The sequence below is a fragment of the Astatotilapia calliptera genome, chromosome 12 (assembly GCF_964374335.1).
Source record: "Astatotilapia calliptera chromosome 12, fAstCal68.1, whole genome shotgun sequence".
NCBI classification, from domain to species: domain Eukaryota; kingdom Metazoa; phylum Chordata; class Actinopteri; order Cichliformes; family Cichlidae; genus Astatotilapia; species Astatotilapia calliptera.
Genome location: NC_137433.1, coordinates 19,472,150 through 19,497,726, shown reverse-complemented (window position 1 = coordinate 19,497,726; position 25,577 = coordinate 19,472,150). Strand labels below are relative to the sequence as shown.

The window sequence follows — 25,577 nt, the reverse complement described above, 5'->3', positions numbered from 1 at the left end:
TTGTCACAGGAATGCAAAATACAGTCACTCTTTGTAAAGCTGAAGGGAAAGGCGGAAAAAACGTCATAACCTTTTACAGCAAAGACAAATACTTCACCATCAAGCAGTTTGTCATTCAGGAATCTCAGGGTAAGTACGCTTATGTCTTTCAATGAACCCCCAAAATGAATCAAAGCACCCCCAAAGATTTCTTACTTTTTTGACAATATTTGCTGTTTGTGTGACACACTACTAAAAATATAAAAAGCATACAGTGCTTAATTGAGATGGAACATTTTAACAACAAAAGTATAGATACCCTCCCCAAATGGTTTGTTCCAGCTCGGCTCTCCCCTGCTCTGGCTCTAGCGTCCTTTCTGCCAGAGCGATGGTGGCTGAGATGCAGCGGAGCTGAGGTGTGAGTGCCTGGCTTAAAACAGGACATATTAGCTGCATTTAACCTTCAGTTACTCTTTATATAGTTGGGTAGGAGTCAGACCATGTTTCTTTTTAGCTGAAAAACTTTACACCCAGGTAACCTACAGTGTTGAAAACGTGTTTTCCGACATGTTCGCTACAATCCGTCCTACTGTGTAATAAAATCAGCGACATTTGACCGCCCTGTTGCTCCCATTAAAATTTATACAGCCAATTTAAAATCTAAAACTTTAAATTGCTTGAAAGTACACTGAGAGAGGACTTTTTTATTAGTGATGGGAACGTGAGGAGAAAGTACAAGGTCAGGAAGAACCAGGTAAGAAAACAGACAGGGAACAGTGACAGGCAAAACAGAAACTGTTAAACTGCTTGAGAGACTTGACCACCAAAAAGTGATAGACAGATTTTCCAACCTCAGGGTGAGGCGACATAGGTTAAAATAAAATAAAAAATCTGCAGAGCCATAGTAGTATCTGCAGTAAAGATCTTTTCATACATTGTATACATTGTTGCCTCCATTTTTATAATTTTTCTATCAATATTTTGTACATTTCAAGGACTCTATTTTTGGAGTGTATTTTTATGTATCTGTATTACACATACACATTAAAAGTGAATCTCTGTCCAAAAAATGCCCTCAGTTTACTTCTTACTATGATCATCATTCATAATTTTCCCCCAGTAATTAAGGTTAGGATATGTATTTTTTTATTCCAATCCCTTCTTCTTTTGCAGCATTTAAATAACCTTTATCAGATTTGATGGTTTTGTTACAGACTTTTGCTTTTCTTTCACAATTGTGGGAATTAACTTGTGTTAAAATTTACAAAACAGTGATGTCGTGTTTTTTTGACAAGGACCCAAGCACAGAGAGACTTGATGAATTTAAGAATCTTATGATTTAATAAAGAAATTTGCAGACTTGCACAGAGATGGTAAAATTATGATGACTGATAACGGAGATGAAGACAACAGATGATGAGGACAGGAAGGAACAGGGGTTTAAATGCACCAAAGAGACATCCAGAGGGAACTCTGTACAACTGGAGACATTTAAGGATGCAGGGACTGACAGAGACAGGGTCTCAGCGTGACGAGTAAAGATTATCTTGCCTGGCTGAGCAGCTCTCTGGGTGCTCAGCACCCCCCAAAGCTCTGATCCTAGAATCGCCCCTGCCTGCAATCATATTTTTTTTCTTGCAACTTTAATTACCGTGCAAGTCAACCCCCAATAATTACTTATTAAAAAACTATTATTATAAGGATAAGCACTCTTGAGTGTTTTCAATTTTTCCTTAAATGATATCCTGCCACTCACCCACTTTGATTTGTTAATAGTATTGTCCTGTCTTACAGAGAGCTGCTCTCCTCCTTCAGGGGCTCACATGGAAAGATTGTGTATAGATTGGAGGCAAATCTGAGCCACTCAGTGAGAAAAGACAGCAAAGCAAAGGCAGAGTTCACTCTCATCCACAAAGGAAACCTTGATGGAGAGCTTATGGTACCCTTACAAACTGCTATATGTTACACTCCTGAATTAACACTGCATGTACATAAATTGTGATTTTCTTCTCAGACTCTGCAGCAAAATATGACTGATAAGAAGATGAACCTCTTCACATCAGGATCAGTGGCCATGGATGTAAGCATTCCAAAAACAGCCTTCCTCCAAGGTAATTATGACTTGCTCGCAATCTCACATTACTGAAATATACATTCACTCCACAGGGAATCTTTTTATGACTGAGGATAGACTATGATGACAGATAAGGCATGTAGTGCACATGTTGGTTAAATGTGAAATGTGTTATATTTTTGCAGAAATATAGAAAATCTTAAAACCTTTGCGAACTCATTCCTGCAAAGATCAAACAGATGATGACACAGCTTAAACTCTTAAAAGTTTGCAGTACTGAAATCCACAGCTCCACAGCTTTGTATGCAGCATAACATCAATGTAATTATATTGTAGGACAGAACTTTAACCTGATGTTGTTGTTTTTCCAGGAGAAGACATAAAGGTCATGGCTTCAGTTCAGAACAAATCCTCTCGTGACATTAAACTCAAGTACTGTCTCTACAGAAAGAACAGCTACTTTGCAAATAAGAAAAGGAAACTTGAAACAAAAGACATCCTGAAAGAGGAGGGTGAAGCCATCCCACAGTCAGTCACCAGACAGTCACCAAGATCATCACCGTCCCTTCCACCATCATCAAATTAGAGAACAGACTCCGGGTGAATAGGCCTATTTCATCTTCCTGAAAGTATTTCCCAGGCCTTGTTAATATCTTTATTTAATCAAGTATGCATTACGAGTCTAATAAGCACTGACTCTTTCTAGGTCCATCTGGATGTGAAGTATGCTTCAGACCCAGAGATCAAGTTCCCCATAATCATCCTGCCTGCTTTAGAGGGGTCTGATAAGCAGCAGTCATCTGACTATTCAGCCAGTGGATTTGAAGCATCTCCAAACTCTGACTTTCCAGAAGGGACAAGCTTTCTACAAAATCCAGCTGCCCCTGGAGTTGATGGCTTACCACCTTCCTGTGAGACATATGACATGTACCCCTCCCTGAACAGTTCAGACAGAAAGTCCTAGAAGCTCGGCTACAGATTTGGAGGGTACTGGGCTCTTTTTATTTTTGATTCTGATTTAAATATTCTGAATAGCTCAAGGAAGTAACACGATGTGTTACAGAGATGATATGAAATCTATAAAAAATCACTGTATATAGCCACTTATAAAAACATTTATTCCAGACATTACTTAGTGCCTCAGAGAAAATGTATATTTTCATTTATTTTATCAGTGTGATGATAGAAGATTTCCATGACCGAGGCGTATTTTGATACATTTTTAACAGATGGATTTTTAAATATCAAATCTTTGCCACTCAGTGCATAAATATCTTTATTGCTGTAGAGTAGAACAGGGCCAGCAGGAGCAGATTCTGTGAATCCATAAAATACACTCATTGAATATATTTAATTATAATTATAATATTTTTAATATTAGTTCGTTTTAAGTTTTAAAAAAGATGTAGTCAGGCTTATTTGAGCTTTTTTTTTGTGATCTAATGTTTTGTTGGGAAGCACTGTGTGATGTTTATCTTGAAAGGTACTATTGAAGTAATCCTTTTATTTGGTCTACAGCATTAATACACAGAGCTAATTTGTTCTAAATATATGGATTTATAAATTTCACTTCATATGCTGCGGTATATTGATGCTGATGGGTATTGAGGTTTAAGAAAAAATGTGTTTGTACTGTTCTTCAAGTACTGTTTATGGGAAACTGATAAATAGCCCATAACAATAATCCTAATGCTGAGATTGTTTCTGAGACATCCACATGTCCACAGCAAATATACTGAGCCCCACAAATGGGCCCTAGTGTATTACCAGTGTGGAATAAAAAAAATGTGCATGTAAAAGGAATGTGTATGTAAACAGGTATATGTATTATGAAATCCTTTGAGTGATGGATAAGACTAAAAAAGGCTTTTACAAATGCACTCCTTTAACCAAACACTTTGAAGCTCTGCTCTGGGATGTCTTCATACGACTGTGTCCGGACAGACTTTGCTAACAGCAGCACCACATCTGTGCCAGATACAAACTCAGACCTGGTGTATAACACTTCAATAGAAAAACAAAACAAACGAATGTGTCAAAACTTGAGATATGAGCTGTGCGGGGCTTCCAAAAAAAGGCAACAAGTCACGGAGTCTGAGCCTTGTAGCTGGAGTGGCTAATGAATAGAAACCTGACTGGCCAACAGGTGTGCATGAGAACACAATGGGCCAGATTTGGCCAATGGGCTACGACCACAGAATAATGAGGACTTTTTATGTAACTTTACCTTTAGACACACTGGTATATGGATGCACTCTCCTTTAAGTAAACACTCAACATTTCCAGTGTTTAACCACATGTTTAACTCCATGATCCATGCAAGTCACACCTTATTGTCCATAATGCTATTTGCGCCTACACACACTAGTACGAGGTTAGTGTTTCATAATTTCATTTATAGAAGAACCATGCCTACACATTTTATTTACACAAGATTTAATTACTCTAGCAGACATTTACAATGTTTCTTATCAATAAACATGAATATTTTAGGGCCCTGTGGTTTAATTATTATCAAAACTCTGTGTACTTGCACCTACAAACCCTCCTCATGACACATAAAACCTCTCTCCTCATGCTTATCTGGCATTTACTGTACTTGCAGCTTTGAACAGTGTACTATGTCAAGTAGTGTTAAGAACTTTACAGTGGGATACAATCCCCTAAACAAAAGCAACACTTTCAGTAGTGGTGATTATCTCATGGGACAAGTTACATTTGAATTAACTAATGAGTGTGAAGTACAGTCACTCTTTGTAAAGCTGAAGGGAAAAGCTCAAGTGTCATGGACTGAAAATTATGGGAAAACTATTGTGACTTACCAAAGCAAAGAGAAGTATTTCAGCATCAAGCAGTTTGTCATTCAGGAATCTATGGGTAAGCTAATGTCTTTCAATTTAGCACAATGCTGTAATCATTTTAAATCGTGGTATGTTTAATTAATCTGCTACTGTTAACAGAAAAGCTTTTATTTGAATGATCATTTATACAAAAAATGCCTTTTAACTAGTAAGGTTAGTACAATCTTGACCAGCTGATGGCAGCAATAATAGCAGGAATAACATTATCCTGCTCTTCTCTTTCTGTAATTTTCTCTCTTCTTCAGAACTATTTGCAAACCTGCTATTTCAATGAGCAGCCCTTCTAAAAACAGTCACAGAGACAAATTTACAAACCTTCCTTTAATCAGACATAAAAAAAAAACATGCTATCTGACTAATTCATTGTTCCTTAGGCAAAAATGATCTTTCCCCTGGCTGCCATGTATACCCATTCACCTTTCAGATTCCAGTGCAGTGAGTTTTCTTCTGAACAAAATTATTTCCATTGGTGTTCCATATAAACATATTCAAACATGTTTCTTTATTTTCTGTAACAATATCCTTTCATTTAAGTTTCATTGCACCTTTTGTTGCCACATCTTGCAGAGACCTGCCGTCCTCCTTCAAGGGCTCATGTGGAAAGATTTTGTACACAGTCGAGGCAAATCTGAACCGGTCGATGAGAATGGACAGCAAAGCGAAGGCAGAGTTTACCCTCATCCAAAAGACAAACCATGATCCAGTGATGATGGTACCCTTACATTGTTGTTGAACAAATACACACATGCACACACAGATTTTCTAAAATTCACCCTTTTTTTATGTTAGAGCCCACAGCAAAATATGATTGATAAGAAAATGAAGCTCTTCTCAACGGGATCTGTGGCCATGGATGTAAGCATTGCAAAAACAGGCTTCTGCCAAGGTAATTTAAACCATTACTGAACCACACAGTCAATCTGCACGTCATTCTAATAGTGGATTACAGTAGAAAATGGCAATAGAACACATTGAAATTCATCTATAGCTGAAACATGTGCAGCTCAAGGTCAATTTGCTCATGGAACACATTTATGGTCTAAAGATAAGATGATATCTAATGTAGGTCACAGGCCATGGAAGTAAAGACTGGGAACTAAATGTGATGTAAATACTTCACTCCTAAACGCATACCAGGAAATGTCCAAATGTAATCTTGGTACATGACCTCAAACCGTCCTCTCCTTGTAGTACTGCTGTCAAACTTTAAACTCATATAATTAAATGCATTTGTCTTCTGTGCGGAATTAATGCAAGTCATTGATTTTGTAATAGTGACACTCGCAACTTAAAAGTTTCATATTTCTGTAACCAGTTTTTTGATTATTTGTAAATTCATGGCAAACAGAGCGTAACGCTCATGTATAACCTGTTCTTGTTGTTTTTCCAGGAGAAGGCATAAGGGTCATGGCTTCAATTCAGAACAAGTCCTCTCGTGACATTAAGCCCAAGTACTGTCTGTACAGGAAATACAGCTACTTTGCAAATAAGAAAAGGAAAGTTGAAACAAAAGACATCCTGAAGGAGGAGGGTGAAGCCATCCCACACTCGGCAGGTCAGACTGTCACCAGGATCATCACCGTACCTTCCACCGTGACCACCTCAATCCTAAACTGCAACATCATCAAAGTAGAGTATAGACTCCGGGTGGGTAAGCCTATCTATCTTCACTTTTATGTTGTTCTGCATCAATGGGGTTGCATGGTAATGTTGACTCTTTTTCCACCACAGGTCTATCTGGATGTGAAGTATGCTTCAGACCCAGAAGTCAAGTTCCACATAGTCATCCTGCCTGCTTTAGAGGGGTCTGATAATCAGCAGTCATCTGACTTTTTGACCAGTGAATTTGACCAATTTCCAAATCCTTACATGTCAGGAGGGATGAGCTTTCTACAAAATCCAGCTGCCCCTGAACCTTCTGCTCCACCACCTTCCTATGAGACATATGGGATGTACCCCTCTTTCACAGGTTTAGATAGAAAGCCCTAGAATCTGTAGTGCAGATGTAGTTTTTATTGCTATTTTTTATAATAGCAATTAATTAAGAGCAAGAATAAGAGAATAAGAGTAAGAATAATTGGTAATAGGTTGATTTACAGCTTGATATTCTGGTTTAATTTCAGTCGTTGACCATATTTGTTCCCTTTAAATGTGTAATAGCAGGAATAAAAAAATATTTAATAAATAATCCTCTCATTCCAGAGATTATATATTGTCCACATTAATTATTTTTAATCCATCTGACAACAGAAGACTCACATTTGTGATCTCTGAACTATGACCAGCAACAAGATGCTGTTGACCAATCATGTCTCTGAACACTAAATGTTTGCATTATTTTCCCACTGAGGAAATGCAAGTCACATTACAGGTGTGCTGGAAATAGAACAGTGGACAGTCCTGCACTTTGCTTTTCTGTATAGCCTACTACCATGAAGCATCTAGGAAAATCTTAAGATAAGACCTTGATTAAATGTTTTTGTAGTAACGGGTGGTGTTATTATATTTTTTAACAAATAACTGAGCAGACAGTTGAACACAACAATCTGCAGTGGCTAGTTCCTATACTACGATTAATAAAAATCATACGCACATTTTCTCATGCTTCATCCCTTTTTTCTCAACATACTGTAGTGTCTTTATGGTTAAATGAGTTTTACTTGTGGTATTTTAGCATGATAGAATTTCATCAGCCTGAAACAGTCTGGCTTCCTTAAAAAGCTGTGCTTGCCTCAGAGCAGTTAAAGAAACACCAACGTAAAGTTTAATGCTGCTTGAAGTTATTGTTCCTAAGTTTCCAAGCTTTCTGTTGATTCTGCACTTCATGGTGTTAATTTGTGCTGGGTCATTCTCATAGATATAATGCCACATGTGACATGGCTCATTGTCTTTAATAACTACTGGTAGCAATACCTGTTAGTTGTGCTCTGCTGCTCACCTTTTTAATTTTTTTTTAAAGAAATTTATTAACACCTGACTTTCTTTTTTTTTGTTTTGGTTCTTTGATTTTGTATTCTTGGTTGAAAGACTCAGAGCGCACATTAGCAGTCATCTAGATCTAGATAGAATAAATTAGGGTGCTTATGTAACAGTCAAGAGCGCAGGGCAAACTAAACCCTTTTGTCTCATTTGGGTGTGAAAGTTCAGGTCACTGAGGAAATTCATTTACGAGCCTAATTACTTAAGAAAATACAATTTTATATGTATGTATGTATGTATGTATGCATATATAAATATATAAATATATATATATATATATATATATATATATATATATATATATATATATATATATATATATATATATATATATATATAATTTTATTATCTCTCTCTCTATATATATATGTATATATATATATATAAACAGAGGCGGAGCCAGACATTTGAAACACCCGGGGCTTAGCCCAAAAGGGTGGTATGCATGTGGGATTTTTTATTTTTTTTTGGGGGGGGGGGGGGGGGGTAGAAATGACTGAAAGATTAATTGGCTCTGTTTTGAGTTTTGTTCAAAAAAGAATGACTTCATATAGGGAAAGATATATATCACATGTGCAGGACACCTGAAACTAGTTTTTTAATTAAGCAGCAAGGAAGAACAAGGTCAGGGCTGTATCAGGACACGAGGACTAAACCCCAATTCAACCAGACCCAGAACTGATCCAGAATTAAAACAGGACTACAACAGTTCAAAATCAGGACTACTTGGGACTTAACCAAGACAGAACCAGAATCAGAACTAGATGATAGTTAATTCTACCAAAGTCCACTATTTAGATTGAGAAAAGTTTATATAATTATTTAGCCTTATTGTGCAAACACGCCTGCATAACTTAATAAATATAGAATCTGAAAAATAGCAAACCTAAAAAGAAACACTAGGTACGAGATACATGAGTACCTATGATATGGTGATACTTTTGGTAAACAACCATTTGACTAACATGTGTGTCTCACCTGCTCTTGTTCCACCTCTGTTCTGTCCTCATTCTCCTCTCTCTCCCTCTCTGTTCCTCTCTCTCCCTCTTTGTGCTGACAATCATCAAATATACAGATATTTACAAACTCTTCAGATCAAAACACAAACACTTTTTTAATTGCAACATCAAATCAGACTAAATGTTTATTTTTTTAGATTGATAAATATAAAAAACATATTTGTTAACTTTAAGAGTAAAGAGAGAAACTATCTGTATTTCTTAATTGCAAATGGCACCAAATTGTATTCAAACTTGAGCCACACTTATGGAGCTCCACAGTTCTTTTCCTGGTGTTTTGGTTGACATCTCTTGATTTTCCCATTTCAAAGAAACAGTCTCTGTGTTTTGCCTTATATGCATCCACAGCTGTGCCACCAATTTACTCACATGGACTCTACTAACCTATCAGAAGCTTCTTCAGCTCAGAATGGAATCCTCTGGAGTTTTCTTATTAATTAACAATAAACTTAGTGTATATGTACTCCTAAATTTGATAAAAGTGATAATAAATAGACCGCTCTGTCTCTCTTTATTCTGACATTTAACTAATTCAAAATTATATTTCAATATTTATCTAAAGCAAAAGTTTACTCTAAATTGATGTTGTACAGTAAAAATGTTTTATGTTTTCTCCCTAAAGTGTATGTAAATATCTGGTTACAAATGTGAATATCCTGCTGTGTACTGAAATCCCTCTTGTTTTGCATAGAAATATACAAAGCATAATATATAAAATAACATTTACCTGAGTTTTTTCTTTGAAAGAAGCCTCTAATGTCCATTCTTATATTTCAGTACATAACTGAAACCGATTTAGTCGGGGAGGGTAAGAACTGAAAATATGAAATAAACACATGTAAGCTAAGACTCTCTAAAAAAATAGCATTTGTTCGGCTTTTCATTTCGCCATTTGTTGATTCACTTGAAGAGCAAGTAACATAATATTGGTCAAGTGATCAATTTGATATCAATCTTTCGTGATGCACCGTCATATTTACATTATTTGTACGGTAGGAATGATTTGCTTTGGTACCTGGTCAATAGTGATGGGTCGTTCGTGAACGAAATGGCTCTTAGAGCCGCCTCTTTGACGTGAACGACGCGAGCCGGCTCCTTATCGCGAGCCATCACATGTTTTTTCCCCCCCTTTCTCTCAACCTCTCTCTAGCACTTTTTTTCGCTTCACTCCGCACGCGAGCTGTGTGCTTTACGCTGGGAAGAGGGGGGAGGGGCGGTAGTTACACTCAGCACAGGAACAGAGCCAGAGGGAGAGAAAGAGAGCCAGGGACAACAATGTCACATTAGAAAGGTATAGTAATCATCCACAACTATTTTCAGTTGCAGATGATAAAGGATTCAGAAAGTTTATTCATGCAGGTCCATATGACAGAGAATATGCATGTTCTTTTAGTTTTCATATTTTAATTCATATTTAATTGTGTTGTTTTACTTTAAATTTGTAAAAGGAAAAAGCTGAAAATTTAATTAGTTAAAAGTTGAAATGTGAATAGTAGATTTTTGTATTATATGATTTATTTATTACATTTTATGTGGAGTGAATAAATAAAAGTATATTTACGGTGGCCCCTAGAGACAAAGCACGTACAAACTTCAAATCACGTACGAACTCTGAAGCACGTACAAACTCAGATGCACATAAAAACTCAAAACACGTACAAAAGACAACAGAAGTGCTCCAGGATGCTAGGTGCAGTGTTGAGCTTTTGTTACCTAGTGGCTACACAAGCCAGCAAGTACCAACGACCGGATTTGGTGTGTGGTAGTAACAGGTAAATGAACATTGTTTTTAAATTATTTGAATATATATGAGTGCCTGTGTATAAATACACAAACAATACACACATGCTTTCATGCTTTCAATTGTGTAATTTAAGTGATCTAGTAGCTCTGCTTTGGAAGTTCAGTTCATGCTAGAAATCTGTTTTGGAGTTTGTATGTGTTTTGTCTCTAGGGGCCACCGCATATATTTATATATAAACATATATAAATAAAACCACTTTTTCTTACGTTAGTAATTCCTTTTGTGCATAATTTTATATTATTGTTAACAATAAATAAATTAAAGCAACAAAACAACCTGAAGAGCCGGTTCGGAGCCGAGAGACCCGGCTCTTTGTAGTGAGCCAAACCGAAAGAGCCGGGTCTCTAAAAAGAGCCGGAAATCCCATCACTACTGGTCAAACTTAAGCTCTCCTTAGTATGGCTGGCTCTGTTTCTCCAACAGCGCACTTACAGGCAGCAGCTGCCCCGCCCTCTCGCTCAGTCGCTTAGTGCCTGAGCTCGGATCATACCAATATCAGGGGGGATTCACGCACAGTCGTAAATTCCCACAGTGTGCACTATGTGCTTCGAAAATTGTGTGTACTTTTTGTTTTATACAGTTGTCAGCCAGGCATCTAACTATGAAAAAATTACACTCCAAAAGACCCCGGGCTTCTGACAAAACAACCCGGGCTTAAGCCCAGTAAGCCACCCTCACGCTCCGCCCCTGCATATATATATATATATATATATATATATATATATATATATATATATATATATATATATTCTCCAATATAAGAAAAAAATGCAAACAATAGCAAACTTATTCATTGCAGGTCTGGATAAGCTCCTCCTGACCCATTGGACCCCTGGGCAGTCAGTCCCACTTTCCCCCACACTGCTACTACGCCCCTGCATGTCACTGTGTGTCACCATATAAGTGACTAATTGGGTGCACGCATTATTGGATAAATGAAATCAGAGATACAGCGGAAGGCGAAGCCGCGGTAATGTAAGACCTCCTTCAGGATCGGGACACACCTACCGCATATCTCAGTCTGTCGGTTGTTACTCTGGTGTCCTTGGAACGTTTCCTAGTGCGCTACTACAAATTATGCTGTCCACAATCAAGAGATTAGAAGTAATCTATAACTCTATCAATGACAGCAACACTTTTACTAATGGTGATGTCATTTATGGGGAAGTCAGGCTGGAAGCGGAGAAAGACTTCCAGATAGAGTCCCTGCTCATTAAATTCAAAGGGAAAGCTGAGGTTTTGTGGACCGAGAGGCACGGACAAACCACGCATGTATACCACGCCAAAGACAAATACTTCAGCGTTAGAAGTTACTTCATCCGAGACAAAAACAGCAAAAGTAAGTTTGCTTTTCATTCTGCGCTGCGTGCACGGAGGAGCCTGCTTAAGTTAGAAAAAAACAAACAAAAAACTAAAAAGAACAACCAAAAACTAAATTATTTGTGTTCAGTTTATAGTTTTAAAGAATTTAGCAAACAAATAAATTCAGCTTAAGGACTAAAGTCAACGCAGTGGAAGGAAATGTTAGCATCAGGCGTTGTTTATGTTGGGTGAGCGGAGGGGGAGACTAATTCCTGCTGCACAACAACTGCTCAACCGCCGATCTCTTATGCTGCTGCTCTGTGGCTTCAGCCTAATCTAAATCTGCTTGAACTACTGAACATTTTGAAAGTTATTTTCTGTGTAATGCTGGGCTTACACTTAGGGTTGCCAACTCCCTGAAAAATAAATAAGGGACACCTCGTGGCCAGGGCCGGGCGACCCAGTTGTCTTCACCCTTCCCAGTGTGGTGAATTTTCTAGCTCTTTTTTTGTGTGTGAAATTATTTTTTTAACCATTTGACTTGAATTTGATTTAAGTAGATGTTTATTCTTTGTGATATGAACACATGTGAAACAAATGATCATTTAGCCATTTATTTTTAGCTCAAAATGACAACATTAACACAATAAAACAGGTCTCCTTCTTAAACAGAAGCCTGTCATGCTTAACTTTTGAGAATATAAGTAAATCTTTCTTTAAAAGAACTCTGTCCTGCTTAACTTAAAATAATAGAAAACAATAGAAAGAAAAACATTCTTGTAACAGTGCACATTTAGTGCATTTAGTACAATTGGCTTCAGCTGAGGTATTATTTCAGCTTTTCTAATGCTAATCAGCTGCTCCTGTTTGTAAACCCACTTGTTCCCATGATTACGCATCTTAACTCATCATCATTATTCATCTATGTATTACTTTTTTGTATTAGTCATCTTTTTGTAATCATCTATCCTTGCAGTTGTTTATTACACAAAATAAATTATATTATCACACTTCTGGCCACATAGCGCTGATATTCACTGCACATGCCCATATTAACTTTTTCCAGCCAGGTGTTTTCCTTTTCCCATTCTTCCCTTTCTCTGAGGGGAACAAACATTGCTGCTCTAATGCTGGGCTTACACTGTGCGGTTTTAGGCCCATTTTGAGCCGATTTTTGAGTGATCTTCATCGTGCATCGTGTAGTATACGTGGGGTAACGAGAAGCGATTAACACCTCACGACCAGCTCCCGATCATCAATCGCTCGTGAGGGTCTCATCACAGCCGCTCACACTGCTCGCGCGCAAACACGTAAACGTTGGTGTAAAAGATGGAGCAGCACGGCTGTGCAGCGTGTGATCTGGACACAAGCGATGGAGGCACAACTTGTAGAACTTTGGAAAGCTCATCCGAGCCTTTTCGATGTGGCCTCACAAAATTATCACGACCACAACAACCATGAAAATAGTTGGATTTACATTGCTGCTCAATCACAGCTGCCTGATCATGTTTTTCATTAGCAATTTAGCAAAGTTGATGGTGGTGGTGTGTGTCTGTGTGAGTGAAAGACAGAGAGGGAGAGCGCGACAGATTTTCTGTTATAACCTTCATTTTATGGAGGCACAGTGTGAGCACTCAGGTCGCATCAGAGCATCGGGCCGTATAGTGTGAGACCTGCATCGTGACCTATGAACTTCTAACCCCTGCGAGTCAATCGTACAGTTTGAGCAGGAGCTGAATCGCGCGACTGAAAAAATCGCACAGTGTAAGCCCAGCATAACATGCAGCAAAGTTTCTTCCTGTAGAAATGAATTTTCAGCCCATCGCTGCTGTTCGTCAGTGATTATACCAGTCAGAACACATATACAACTAAAGCACCAGATCACCAGTTTTTACATGGATTCTGTACTAACAGTGAAAATATGATTAATCAAATCGAAGTAAAAGATTAGAGTTAAAATGATGATTCAGAGCATGATTTGCCTGCATTTCTCAGTGTAAACTTCTAAATTGAGAGTTTTTAGTTTTAGACATTTTAATCCATCTCTTACTATATAACTCAAGAAATTAACAGACACTCAGAGATTACAATCATGATTTTCAGGTTTTTGCCCAGCCTAAAATAACACAGTAAGGTTGACAGATTGCGTTGCTTTCTGCTTGATTTTTCTCTTCAGAGGACGACAGACAGACACTAGTGACCGACAACTTACAAACATGTGAGTATTTGACCGTCCTCTCTCAGCCTGTAGTGGTGCTTGATTGTGTTTTTACTGAAATATATTTGTGTGCTGTCTTTGTTTGAGCTTTTATTTCATTCAGCTATAGCTTGAGTCACTTGTTGAATGCTGAGACTGCACGTCCGGTGTTGTGTTCACGCTGTCAGTCTGTCACTTTTACACCTTCTGTTGTGTCATCTTCTGCAAAGCTGGATTAAATAACTCTGGCAGATGTCAGGCTGTCTGTTCATTGAAACATGGGCAAACTCTTTGTGCTAAATAAACTCCAGTTAATATGAAAAATAAATGGCCATATCTTTATCTGGTATATAATTGTAATATTTTCAACACACTGAAACTTCATGTCTTGTCATTGTGGCTCGTAAATGCAATCCTGCTGCAGGATTACACTTAGAGTCGCAGTGTAGTGAGAGCCAGAGTGCTTTTTAATCACTGATGTCTAATTACAAGCATAAAAAACCCTAAACACATTAGCTAAGTGATGCAAACATGCGTTTTTGTTCCCTCAGACATCCGTTGAGCTTGAGGAGTTTTTTGTTCTTTTCCAGCTCTTGTGTTTGTAATCCCTAAATATTTGACTTAAACAGGAAGCCAAATCAAACTCACCCCAGCATCCCTTTACAACGGCCTGCTTCGTAATTGTAGGAGTTGTAACTTAAACACACATCTGAACAATTCTTCTTAAATTTGTATTTATCTTTTACATTTTTTTTTACTATTTGTTTTTTTTCTTTTTTTTTTTAGACAGCAGCGTTGTTGCCCCAGGAATCCATGTCTACCCATTCAGCTTTCAGTTCCCCTTCCAGTAAGAAACATTTCTTTAAATGGTTGCAGTGTTAGTAAGAACAAACAGACAACCTCGTGTTTTGTTACTGCTGTGGTTCCAGAAAAGTAAGTGAACACACTGAGGTTGTGTATACATTAAAGCAACATTGTCAAAGGAGCTTGCAAAGAAAAGCGTCTGGACTTCTTTAAGTTGCTTGAAGACGTTTCACCTCTCATCCGAGAAGCTTCTTCAGTTCTAAGGTCAAATGGTGGAGAGTCCCAGATATAAACCTAGTGGGAGTGACCCCCCACAGAGGGACAAAAGGACCCCCTGATGATCCTCTAATCGCCTGGGCCAAGGTGGGAAACTGGGCGTGGGTCCCAATCAGCCAGAGTTTCGGGTGTGTTCATTTTGAAACCTGGCCCCACCTTATCATGCGAATTCCTGAGGTCAGATGGCCCAGGATGTGAGTGGGCGTTAAGGCGTCTGGGAAGGGATCTCAAAACTGGATTATAGATGGCAGAGAGTTGGTGTCGTAAACCCCCGCCTCTGTTCAAAGATGGTCGCTCACAGTGGACATAGATGGCTTCTTTCACTCCTCTTTCAAACCATCTGTCCTCTCTGTCCAAAATGTGAACATTGGCATCCTCGAAAGAGTGTCCTTTATCCTTAAGATGCAGATGGACTGCTGAGTCTTGTCCTGTGGAGGTGGCTCTTCTGTGTTGTGCCATGCGCTTGTGAAGTGGCTGTTTGGTCTCTCCAATGTAGAGGTCTGAGCATTCCTCGCTGCACTGTACAGCATACACCACATTGTTAAGTTTGTGTTTTGGCGTTTTGTCTTTCGGGTGAACCAGTTTCTGTCTGAGCGTGTTGCTGGGTCTGAAATGCACCGGGATGTCACGCTTGGAGAAAACTCTCCTGAGTTTCTCTGATACACCGGCTACATAGGGGATGACAATGTTGTTGCGTCTGTCCTTCTTATCCTCCCTCGCTGGTGTCTGGTCTTCTTTTCTGTGCCTCTTTGCTGACTTTAGGGGGTCCAGGGGGTCCTTTTGTCCCTCTGTGGGGGGTCACTCCCACTAGGTTTATATCTGGGACTCTCCACCATTTGACCTTAGAACTGAAGAAGCTTCTCGGATGAGAGGTGAAACGTCTTCAAGCAACTTAAAGAAGTCCAGACGCTTTTCTTTGCAAGCTCCTTTGACTACGATGACCTGGATGACTGAGAACCTTCACAGACATTAAAGCAACATTAATATACTGAAGTTTTAGATACGTACATGTATGAATGTGGGCAGATAACCACCAGTAATTTTATCATTAATTGATTCGTGACTTGGTGAATGTATCAAGTCTGAATTCTGAGCTTGAGTTGATTCAGATATTTGAACACTCACGGGTCCATAACTCCCTAAACATTCACGGCACAGCTGTAAATCCAAGGATTCGCCTGATTTCACCGCCAGCTGGAATGTCGCTGGCAGTGCATAAAGGGAGTGTTCTAAAACATGTAAAAAGTGTCAGCATAGCATTAGCTTGAGCCAGTTGTGTTTGCAAACTGGAAGAACATCAGAACATATTTTATTTATTTAGTGCTGAAAAACCGTTAATCCCAAAGGGCTTCACTCGTAATTGTTCTGTTTATGGCTGCTGTATTGTTTATTTTGATATAAAACATTTTATTAAGTCATTTAGAAAATGTGAAAAGCTGTGTGTATTTTACAAGAAAGTGATCAACTCATCGCAGTTCTGTGGGCTTTGGTGTTTGTTCAATAGGGATTTACCCTCCTCCTTCAAAGGTGCTGATGGTAAAATTGTGTACTCGCTGGAAGCCGTGCTGAGCAGATCAATGAGGATGAACACGAAACGTTCAACTATGGTCAACTTTGTGTCAACGACAAATGTGAACAGTATATCTTGGTTACAGGTATGTGTGTTATCTCATTTGCAGTCATTCCAACAAAGTTGGCACAACCACAGAACAAACAAACAAAAAACAAGGGGTGAGTGGGCGGCAATAACCTGTTTAGACCTGCTTGGACATGTATTGAGCAACTTGTTTCAGTATTTGCATTCAGAGTGCTCACCTTGTGAAAACACTGGTTTTAAAGGCACCAAACATAGTCTTACTGGAAAGGGCCACTGGCTTAGCTTTGAGATCAATGTGGCTGAAGTCTATTAAAGTTAATATATCTCTGCTTTTGGGAGAATTTAAGTGCATTTGTGCTAGAGCAGGGCGATATGACCAAAAATATTTATCACGATATACATTTGAAAATTTGCAATAACGATAAAACTGACGATATAATTGACACTAGACAAAATACTTTACAACTCCACAACTTTATTAGTGCAAAATAAACAAACAAACATCAATTTATTCTCACTTGAACAAGCAACTGTTTGTTATGTGTTTTAAAGTTATATAAAAATTTAACAGTGCAAATACAAATTCCTTGCTGACAGTTTAACCAAAAGGCATTTCCAGTGGAAACTGGCCGACATATCCTCAGCATAACCGTGTATAATATCCACAAAACCTAAAAAGAGATTATACACAATACAGTAATATTATGTTGAAGCGCAGTACGTATCACTCCGCGAGGCTCCTGCCTACGATAGCCGTAATGCTCCGACAATCCATCAAGCGATGCGGGTTCGTAGCTTAGCAAAGTCGTACTAAAACATTTGACAGATTTTCGAGCGCCGTGTACATAAAATCGTTTTGAGGTCAGTAAACACAACCAGAATTCATACATAAGACCCACTGGATTATAAGGGGTACTGTCGATTTTCAGAAAAATCAAAGAATTGATTTTAAGTGTGCCGTATTTACCAAAAAACACGGTAATAACGACGGCCCGCTAGCATGCCCTACCAAAAATAGTGTTTTGTTGAGTATCTGACGGACGAAAGCTAAACCAGTTCCACACCACTGAAGTTGCAGCATTTTTACAAACCAATTCTGGTTCATCCGTTTCATTCAACGATCCGCTTTCACCCTTCTCATTCTGCGTCGGCGCCGTATGCGTATGAAAACAAAGGCACTGCGCATGCGTCTTTTACCCATATTTTATCGCGATATTTAATTTTCTTATCGTTGCCCAACATTATACCGGTATTACCGTGAACAGTATGATATGGCCCAGCCCTAATTTGTGCTACATTCTTGTTTTTCTTTCAGACACCGCTGCATGACTCTAAGGATAAGAAAATGAACATTTTTACCTCAGGAAGTGTAGCCATGGATGTTAATCTTGAAAAAATGGGCTTCCGACAAGGTGAGAGGCCTGCAGGTGATACTGACATGTATTTGTTTAAAGAAAAGGTCAGGTTTGACTTTTCCGCTCGGTATTGCAGGAGAAGGATTAAAAGTTGTGGCCTTCATTAAGAACAGTTCATCTCGTGAGATCAAGCCCAAGTACTGTTTGTACAGAAAGCACAGTTTCTTTGCAAGAGGGAAGAGAAGGGTCCATACTAAAGACCTCTTGAAAGAGGTGGGAGACGCCATCCCTCCATCTGCAGAAGAAGCCGTCACAAGGGTCATCACCATTCCCCGTGACGTGGAGCCCTCGATCCTCAACTGCAACATCATCAAAGCTGAGCACAGACTCAGGGTAAGCAGCTTGAAAAATGTTTGCTGGAAACACCAGTAAATCTTAAAACTGTATTAATCGTTTCAATACAAGTTAGTTATTCCACAATACTGTCCAAAATTATTGATCCACAAAAGGATTTCTTTAAGTAGTCTTCAGAAATAGCTTTTTATTTTTTTATTTTAAGCTCTTCTTTGGAGGTCGGCTTCCTTTTCTTCTGTTCTCCATTAACATGATTCCACACTGCTTTTGTAATGTTGAAGTTCAGGCTCCAGGTAGGCCAATCCATACTAATGGCGTTGTTTGTGATCAAATGAAAAATGAAGCAATCCAATCAGGAAGCCAAGGAGGTACAGGACTTTTTCCTCTTTCTGTCTTTGTTTGCATCAATATAATCTTGCTTCTCTGTTTAGTTGTGCCTCTCTTCCCGTTTTATTTTGGTTATTATTTCTCTCTGTGTCCTCTGTGGGTTTTACTTCCTTTGTCTCATTATTTGGTTTCAGCTGTACTTCTGCCCTCATCACATTCTGTCTGCCAGTCTGTAACTTGAACTGCTTTATTGTCACACTGGAGATCAGTCACCAGATCAGCTAACAGCCCAGATCTAAGTTGTGCTAACTTAAAATGGTTCAAGAAGGAATGCTCTGTTCCTCGAAAGAAAATGCATTTCATTTTACTTTGGTGAGAACTTGTTAACTTGTTTTTTGAAATTCTGTAGTAGAAATGCACACATTAAACAAAAAGGAAAAAAGATACTTTCTAGATAGAATGTAAATTTAAATGGAAAACTGGTTCTTTGCTACGCTTTTTTTCCCTGGTGTGAGTAGGCACTGGTTCATTCCTTGAGTTACCTAGCTTTCCTTTTCATGCATTAATTATTCATAGCTCAGTGTTAAGCATTTCAGCAAACAAAAAACATTCATCCTTTATTCCTCTTAAAAGGATTCAACTAAAAATGAATGGGGGGGAAAAAAAGACAGCCAGCATCAAAAAAAGGAAACTGAAAGACTTTAAGAAAACCTGACAAACTATTTCTCAAGACCACTTTAGAAATTACAAGAAAGGAACCGGTGGGTGGTTCAAGACTTTTGCACATTATTGCATGTAAACTCCAAACCAAAAGTTCATTTGAGGGGCTTTACTGCTAAAATCCTAGCAAAGAATATAGAAAAGATCTGTAATGTAACTGATCACATCAATGTTGATGTGATCAGAAAAAATAAGCAAGATGGTATGAATGTTGTGAGCAATAGCGCAGCAGAGCGCTATTTGAAGCTCTCTGTCGGTTCTTTATTTTATGCAATGAAAGACTTTTGTGTAAAGCTGCTGAAAGCGTTTGAACACAATTGTCACGCTTTGTTCATTTGTTTGAGGAAAGTGTTTGCTTTGCACGCATGTGAACACAGTATTGTATAGAGCATAGTGGAAAACTGTCGGCACATAGGTTGTCTTTATAGAGCAAAGCTCCAGTGTCTGCCATGGTTTATTGACTCATTTTACTGAAAAGCAATAATGTAAACAAAAGACTTATGTGACATAAGAACCTACTAGTAGTAACTGAGGACAGCAGTTATATTTGTGTTAATGGGTAACATCTGCAGCTCAAAACCAACATAACCTGTGTGAAAGGGTTGAGCTACAAAATGATCAAACTTTTAATTAATACTAAAATAAGCATAAGCTGAGATACATGAAGTCCGTAACCAAAGAAAAGGCTGATAGATTTTACCTGTTGAACATGTTCTTAAAAACAGAGGATTGGTTCAATTCTGCAAATATTGAGTAACTTTAAACAATCTAACGTGTTTTACAGGTGTACCTTGACGTAAAATATGCTTCAGATCCAGAGATCAAGTTTCCTGTAGCCATCCTGCCAGCCTTCCAGGCCTATCCTGCAGTGCCACCACACTATCCCGCTGCTGCTGCTACCCCCTTTGGATTCAACCCGAACCCGAACCCTCCAGTGTGGGGTTTTGAGCCACAACAACCAATAGCAGCTCCCCAACCGTCAGATCCCCCTCCTCCTTATGGAGCATATGCAATGTACCCTCCATTGCCAGATTTTGAGAATAAATCCTAGCAACAGGTCTGACCAGATGTTTTGCCAGGAAATGGTGTGAAAACACCGAGAAGCATACTGTGGTTATTAAGAGCCACTCTAGTGTTCACCAAGCACTTCTGTGGCCATAGACTATACCAAATCCCTATAGTGTGTGTTTTACTGCCTCATATAGGAGTATCCACTCCTGATTTTCTTTTTTATTTAACACTTGATATCTTAAGTGCCTGCGTGTTACAGACAGACGACTGAATAAAAGGGACAAAATGTAAAACATTGCATTTATCACAGGAACAAGTAATGCTGTTTGACTGGTTTGTTTTACACCTAAAAGCCTTTCTGAAAAGTAAAGAGAAAAATATTTTCCATTCACTGGTTAACAACATTACAACATCAAGTTGGTGTTGGGTGGATTAAATCTTTGAAATGAAGTTTTGTATGATAATAAACTTTTTTTTAAGGCAATAAACCTCTTTGGTTTTTGGATTTATTTACTTATTTTTGGTTTGTTTTTTGTGGCGTAACACAAAACATGAAGCTGACATAACTAGACATCTTTTACTTTGAGTTAATTGCTTTCAATTTATGGGGCCATCAAAATATTGACTGCAACATTTTTCTTCCTGGTATTTTTTTTAGGTTTTGCCAGTGTTTCCAGATTAATTTTGACTATTTAGACAGTTGACAATTTCTGGTAAGATGGGTCATTAACACTAACTTACCTAGCATGTGTTTCCTCAGGAAAAGTTGATACCTTTCTTTTTGTATTATTTCTTAACCTACTGTGAATATTATAGTGATGTTAGTGACAATGACAAAGAAGAATTTTTTTTAATGTTCTTTGTGGAACTTCCCCTAAATTTATGCTATCAAAATATATGAAAAGATGTCTCCTAAGCCTTGGTAATCCCCCCCCAAAAGGCCCTTTTGTCATCTCTCTGAAAAAGGGGGTCTATTGTTAAGGTTACTTCTCATCACTTCTGCTTAGGATTTCAAAGGGTTAAACATGGCATGTAATGGGCATCAAGTGGAAGATTTACTGTAGGTGTGGTGAAATATATCATGTGATGCAGCCAGCATGTGGCAGTCACACCTACAATAAAAAATAAATAAAGAGAAACAAGGTGGTATTTTTCACTGCCCCAATATGTGGTTGTGAAGAGACCATGCTGGTTATCCAGAGAGTGTGTGTGTCTTGACTGTCTCAAATCATTCATAATGTAATCTCATGTTAAACTCCGAGTTTCCATAGCTGAAAATCTTTTAGTGCTACTGCTTTGAGAGGGTGTGTGATACAAGAAAAACTGGTTTCACCACAACATTTGCATACTTGAAAGCAGATATAACCGGCAGAGAGTGGCTGCGCTGGGCACAACTGGCTTGAGTTTTCTCTTGGTTTTTGCAACAGATTTTTGTTTTCCCCCACTTTTTGTCATCAATTGAAAATGACCATTAAAAAATTCTCAATCGAATACGATGCCATCAACAGCAAAAACACCTTCACGAATGGAGATATCATTAATGGAAGAATTATTGTGGAGGTGTCTGGTGAAACCAAAATCCAATCGCTGATTTTTAGAGGACAAGGGAGAGCGAAGGTATGCTGGAGTGAGCATTACGGACAAGATCAAACCCACGTTTACTGGGCTACTGAGAAATATTATGACATCAAACAAGATATCTTGAGAGAATCAAGACGCGATGGTGATGTATTGAATTAACACAGTTGCTGACACGTGATACACTGTTCCTTGTTTAACAGACTGTTCAAAACAACACCTACTTCTTTTCCAGGCACTGAAGTCATTGGAAAAGGAAGACACGTGTATCCTTTTTCGTTCAGGATTCCTGATGGGTACCTCTTCTTGTCTTAATCAGAGGTTTAGATTCCCATTCTGCTTCTTTGTGGGTCATTTGAATGTTTTTGTATTGTATTTTACAGAATACTGCCATCAACCTATAAAGGAGCCCATGGAAAAATTGTTCATAAGGTGAAAGCAGAGCTGAAACAATCAATGAAGATTACAAAAAAAACTAAGGCCCACTTCACTTTTGTGTCCAAGACACACATGGGTATTCCTGGACTTCTGGTAAGAAATCATTAATCCTAAAAAGCAACGATTAAATTTCATAACTGATAGTGTTCAGGCAGACGAGATCATTACCTTAAAGCACATTTATAATGTGGGGGTCTGCTTTTTAGGAACCTCAGTATACTTGTAAGGATAAATCTGTTTTGGGCTCTGGAAAGGTTTCAGTAGATGTTCATACCACTCAGATGGGATACATGCAAGGTAATTATCTTTACTTGGCTTACTGCCTTTCAGTATTCAGTTTCTGCCCTCTCCCTTATTTTAATTTTTTATTTTTTGGAAAGTGACTATAAGTTTGGTTGAGTCAAGAGCTTTTTACTCCTTAGACTCCTTCCCTAATGAAGCATCATTTAAAAATACTGCTTTATTTCATCCCAGCTCCCAGCTACTTAAAGTGCTTGTAAACAGGAAACCAGTGTGCATGATTCAGTGAGGGGTGTTTCTGTGGAACTGATCCTTTGATTATTGAAAGGAAGTTATAGCTGATTAAGTACTAAGCTAAAAGTTGTTGTTGTAGTTTTGTTTTTATGAGTACGAACCGAGCTGTATGATGCTGACGTGCTGTTTTTGGCAACATCTAGGGGGGTACATTTGGCAAGCTAAATTATCAACCACTGTACACTAGACTTACAAGGAAGGTAAAGACAAAAAGTTGAAAAGTCCAATAATCATTTAAGATAGAAAAAAGGTTGCATTTGGCGCCTTTTGTGCCAGGAACATTAAGTCATGTAAGAATAAAACTCTCCAGACTCTTTTGTGCCTTATTTTGTGTCATATGAATTTGGAGGAAAATGGCATAATGGCTGTGTTACACTGAGATGGATTTTGTTTTATATAGTTTCATGTTGTTGCTTTTTTGGGAGGATGACTCTTGATGGTATGTGCCCAGATAATTTGGCCTCTGGATCACCCGACTTTAGCCAACTGCATAAAAGCATCCTGAACTCCTGTAGAGAGATATTATGTAGATGTCAGGAAATGTCTTTCTATGCTTGGCAGTGATTTATACAGGATAACTTTCTGTACTTTACAGGCGAAGCTCTCGTGGTCACAGTTGAAATCAACAACAACTCAAGTCGCACAGTGAAGCCCAAATTCATACTGTATCAGAAACACAGTTTCTTTGCCCAGGGCCACAGGACAGTTTACACACACGACATCCTTAAGGATAAGGCTGAGGCTGTTGAAGCATCTTCTGGCAGAAAAACCGTGACCAAGGTGATCACCATCCCTGGAGACCTACCCCCCTCCATCTTGAACAGCCACATCATCAACCTGGAGTACAGGCTGAAGGTAAACAACTTGTAGAGCTGTCCTTTTGTTTGTGTACTTGAGTACTGCTTAAGTAATATAACTAATGGTAGGAAGCTTGTCTTTGTTTCTGTATATGCCATTTAAAAGGTTTTATTTGGGCTGCTAGTTGGTTAGTGGCACCTCTTTTCTGTCACAGGTGACTGTAACAAATCATTTTTATGGAAAACTGTTAAACTGCTTTTCTCCTTCCTCATTTTAACGTTCACAAAAGGAAATAAAATAAAGGATGTAAGTACTCAGAGGAACTAATGGAAGAAAACAAAGATTGAGAAGCTTGGATTAAAACGTGAGAGCCCTCTAGTGACAAAACATGGCAACAACAAAGCCCTGCTGAAATCAATAATTCCTGAACAAAAAAATCTTAAACAATTCTGTTTGTGTGTTATTTTGTTTTCACAGGTCCAACTGAATATCAAATGTTCTATTGATCCAAAGCTCAAACTTCCTATAGTTATCATGCCTGCGGTGGTGAAACAACCACATCCTTCTGCTGGCATTGGATTTGACACTTTTAGGAACCCAGAAAAAACATCCTGGGGAACTACACCCCAGCAAACACCACCCCAGCAAACACCACCCCAACTTGCAGATCTTCCACCTCACTACGGAGCACATGCGATGTACCCCACTACCACTCTTGATGATTATAAGACTGCACTTTGAAAATCTCCCTTGAGAGAGAACATTTAAGCCTTAAACACAGACTTGACACAAATGATTGAATACATTCAGAAAAGCAGACTGGTGTGCTGTTAAAGCTACCAAGCACCTATTGTTTGTTCCTTCATACCCCAAACTGTGAAGATGACATCAATTGAGGCAATAAATCAGAAAATGCTGGTTTTCATATTAGCAGTTGTTATCTTCTAACTCCTAACAGATCTTAATTTACTTTCCTATTTAAACTGTAAGATTGTATACATTTAATATCTGTGTAAATAATATATTTACAAGAGTTTGTCAGATTTGTATTGTTGATTGTCATTTATGCTTAGAAATATCTACTCATATATGCTTAGAGTTTTATAATCAATGTCATGTTGGTAGAGGTTTGATCCTTAGTAGTCTGTGGAGACTCTGTGTGCCTCCCAGAGCAAAGAACTTTGCCTACTTGTGTCTTGCTTTTGCTGTGTAGTAAATTGTCTTGAACGTTCCAGCGAATAGGTTTAAGCTGTGTGTTACTATATTTTTCTAATAAAACATCATATTTGAAATGCAAAACCAACATCTTGTGTTTGTGGCTGGTGATTCCAGTTTAATGTGAACCCTTATATTCTACTCATCATATGACACATCCTAATGTAATGCTTCTTCTAAAACCTTAGAGTCCATTTGGGCAATTTGGACACGACAACCATTAACTGATGTATAAAAGTATGTGCTCCAAGGTTCACGTTGGGGCCTATGGGGTCAGGAGTAAATTTGATATAGTCACTGTCTTTGGCAAATAAATTCAATTTAACACCATTTACCATTTACTGTTTGTACAGAA

At 38.3% G+C, this 25,577-nt stretch overlaps 3 protein-coding genes and 1 pseudogene across 3 annotated transcripts; all 4 read left to right on the top strand.

Moving 5' to 3' along the window:
* Window positions 1-1,379: 1,379 nt before the first annotated feature.
* LOC113033328 (arrestin domain-containing protein 3-like) lies at window positions 1,380-3,017 on the top strand (annotated as a pseudogene).
* Window positions 3,018-4,580: 1,563 nt separating this feature from the next.
* Window positions 4,581-7,511, top strand: LOC113033771 (arrestin domain-containing protein 3-like). Its single transcript, XM_080309167.1, has 6 exons — window positions 4,581-4,930; window positions 5,289-5,349; window positions 5,449-5,626; window positions 5,704-5,800; window positions 6,305-6,561; window positions 6,646-7,511. The coding sequence occupies exons 1-6, from the start codon at window positions 4,675-4,677 to the stop codon at window positions 6,901-6,903; spliced, it is 1,107 nt and encodes a 368-aa protein (XP_080165293.1). The 5' UTR covers window positions 4,581-4,674; the 3' UTR covers window positions 6,904-7,511.
* Window positions 7,512-11,635: 4,124 nt separating this feature from the next.
* On the top strand, window positions 11,636-21,147 carry LOC113034052 (arrestin domain-containing protein 3-like). The gene is made up of 7 exons (XM_026188340.2): window positions 11,636-12,055; window positions 14,195-14,236; window positions 15,002-15,062; window positions 16,800-16,950; window positions 18,208-18,304; window positions 18,384-18,640; window positions 20,433-21,147. The coding sequence occupies exons 1-7, from the start codon at window positions 11,794-11,796 to the stop codon at window positions 20,697-20,699; spliced, it is 1,137 nt and encodes a 378-aa protein (XP_026044125.1). The 5' UTR covers window positions 11,636-11,793; the 3' UTR covers window positions 20,700-21,147.
* An 865-nt stretch (window positions 21,148-22,012) lies between these two features.
* On the top strand, window positions 22,013-25,310 carry LOC113034263 (arrestin domain-containing protein 3-like). Its single transcript, XM_026188677.2, has 6 exons — window positions 22,013-22,382; window positions 22,473-22,533; window positions 22,621-22,768; window positions 22,882-22,972; window positions 23,805-24,064; window positions 24,485-25,310. Exons 1-6 carry the CDS (start codon window positions 22,124-22,126, stop codon window positions 24,746-24,748), a joined length of 1,083 nt encoding a protein of 360 aa, XP_026044462.2. The 5' UTR covers window positions 22,013-22,123; the 3' UTR covers window positions 24,749-25,310.
* The last annotated feature ends 267 nt before the right edge of the window (window positions 25,311-25,577 follow it).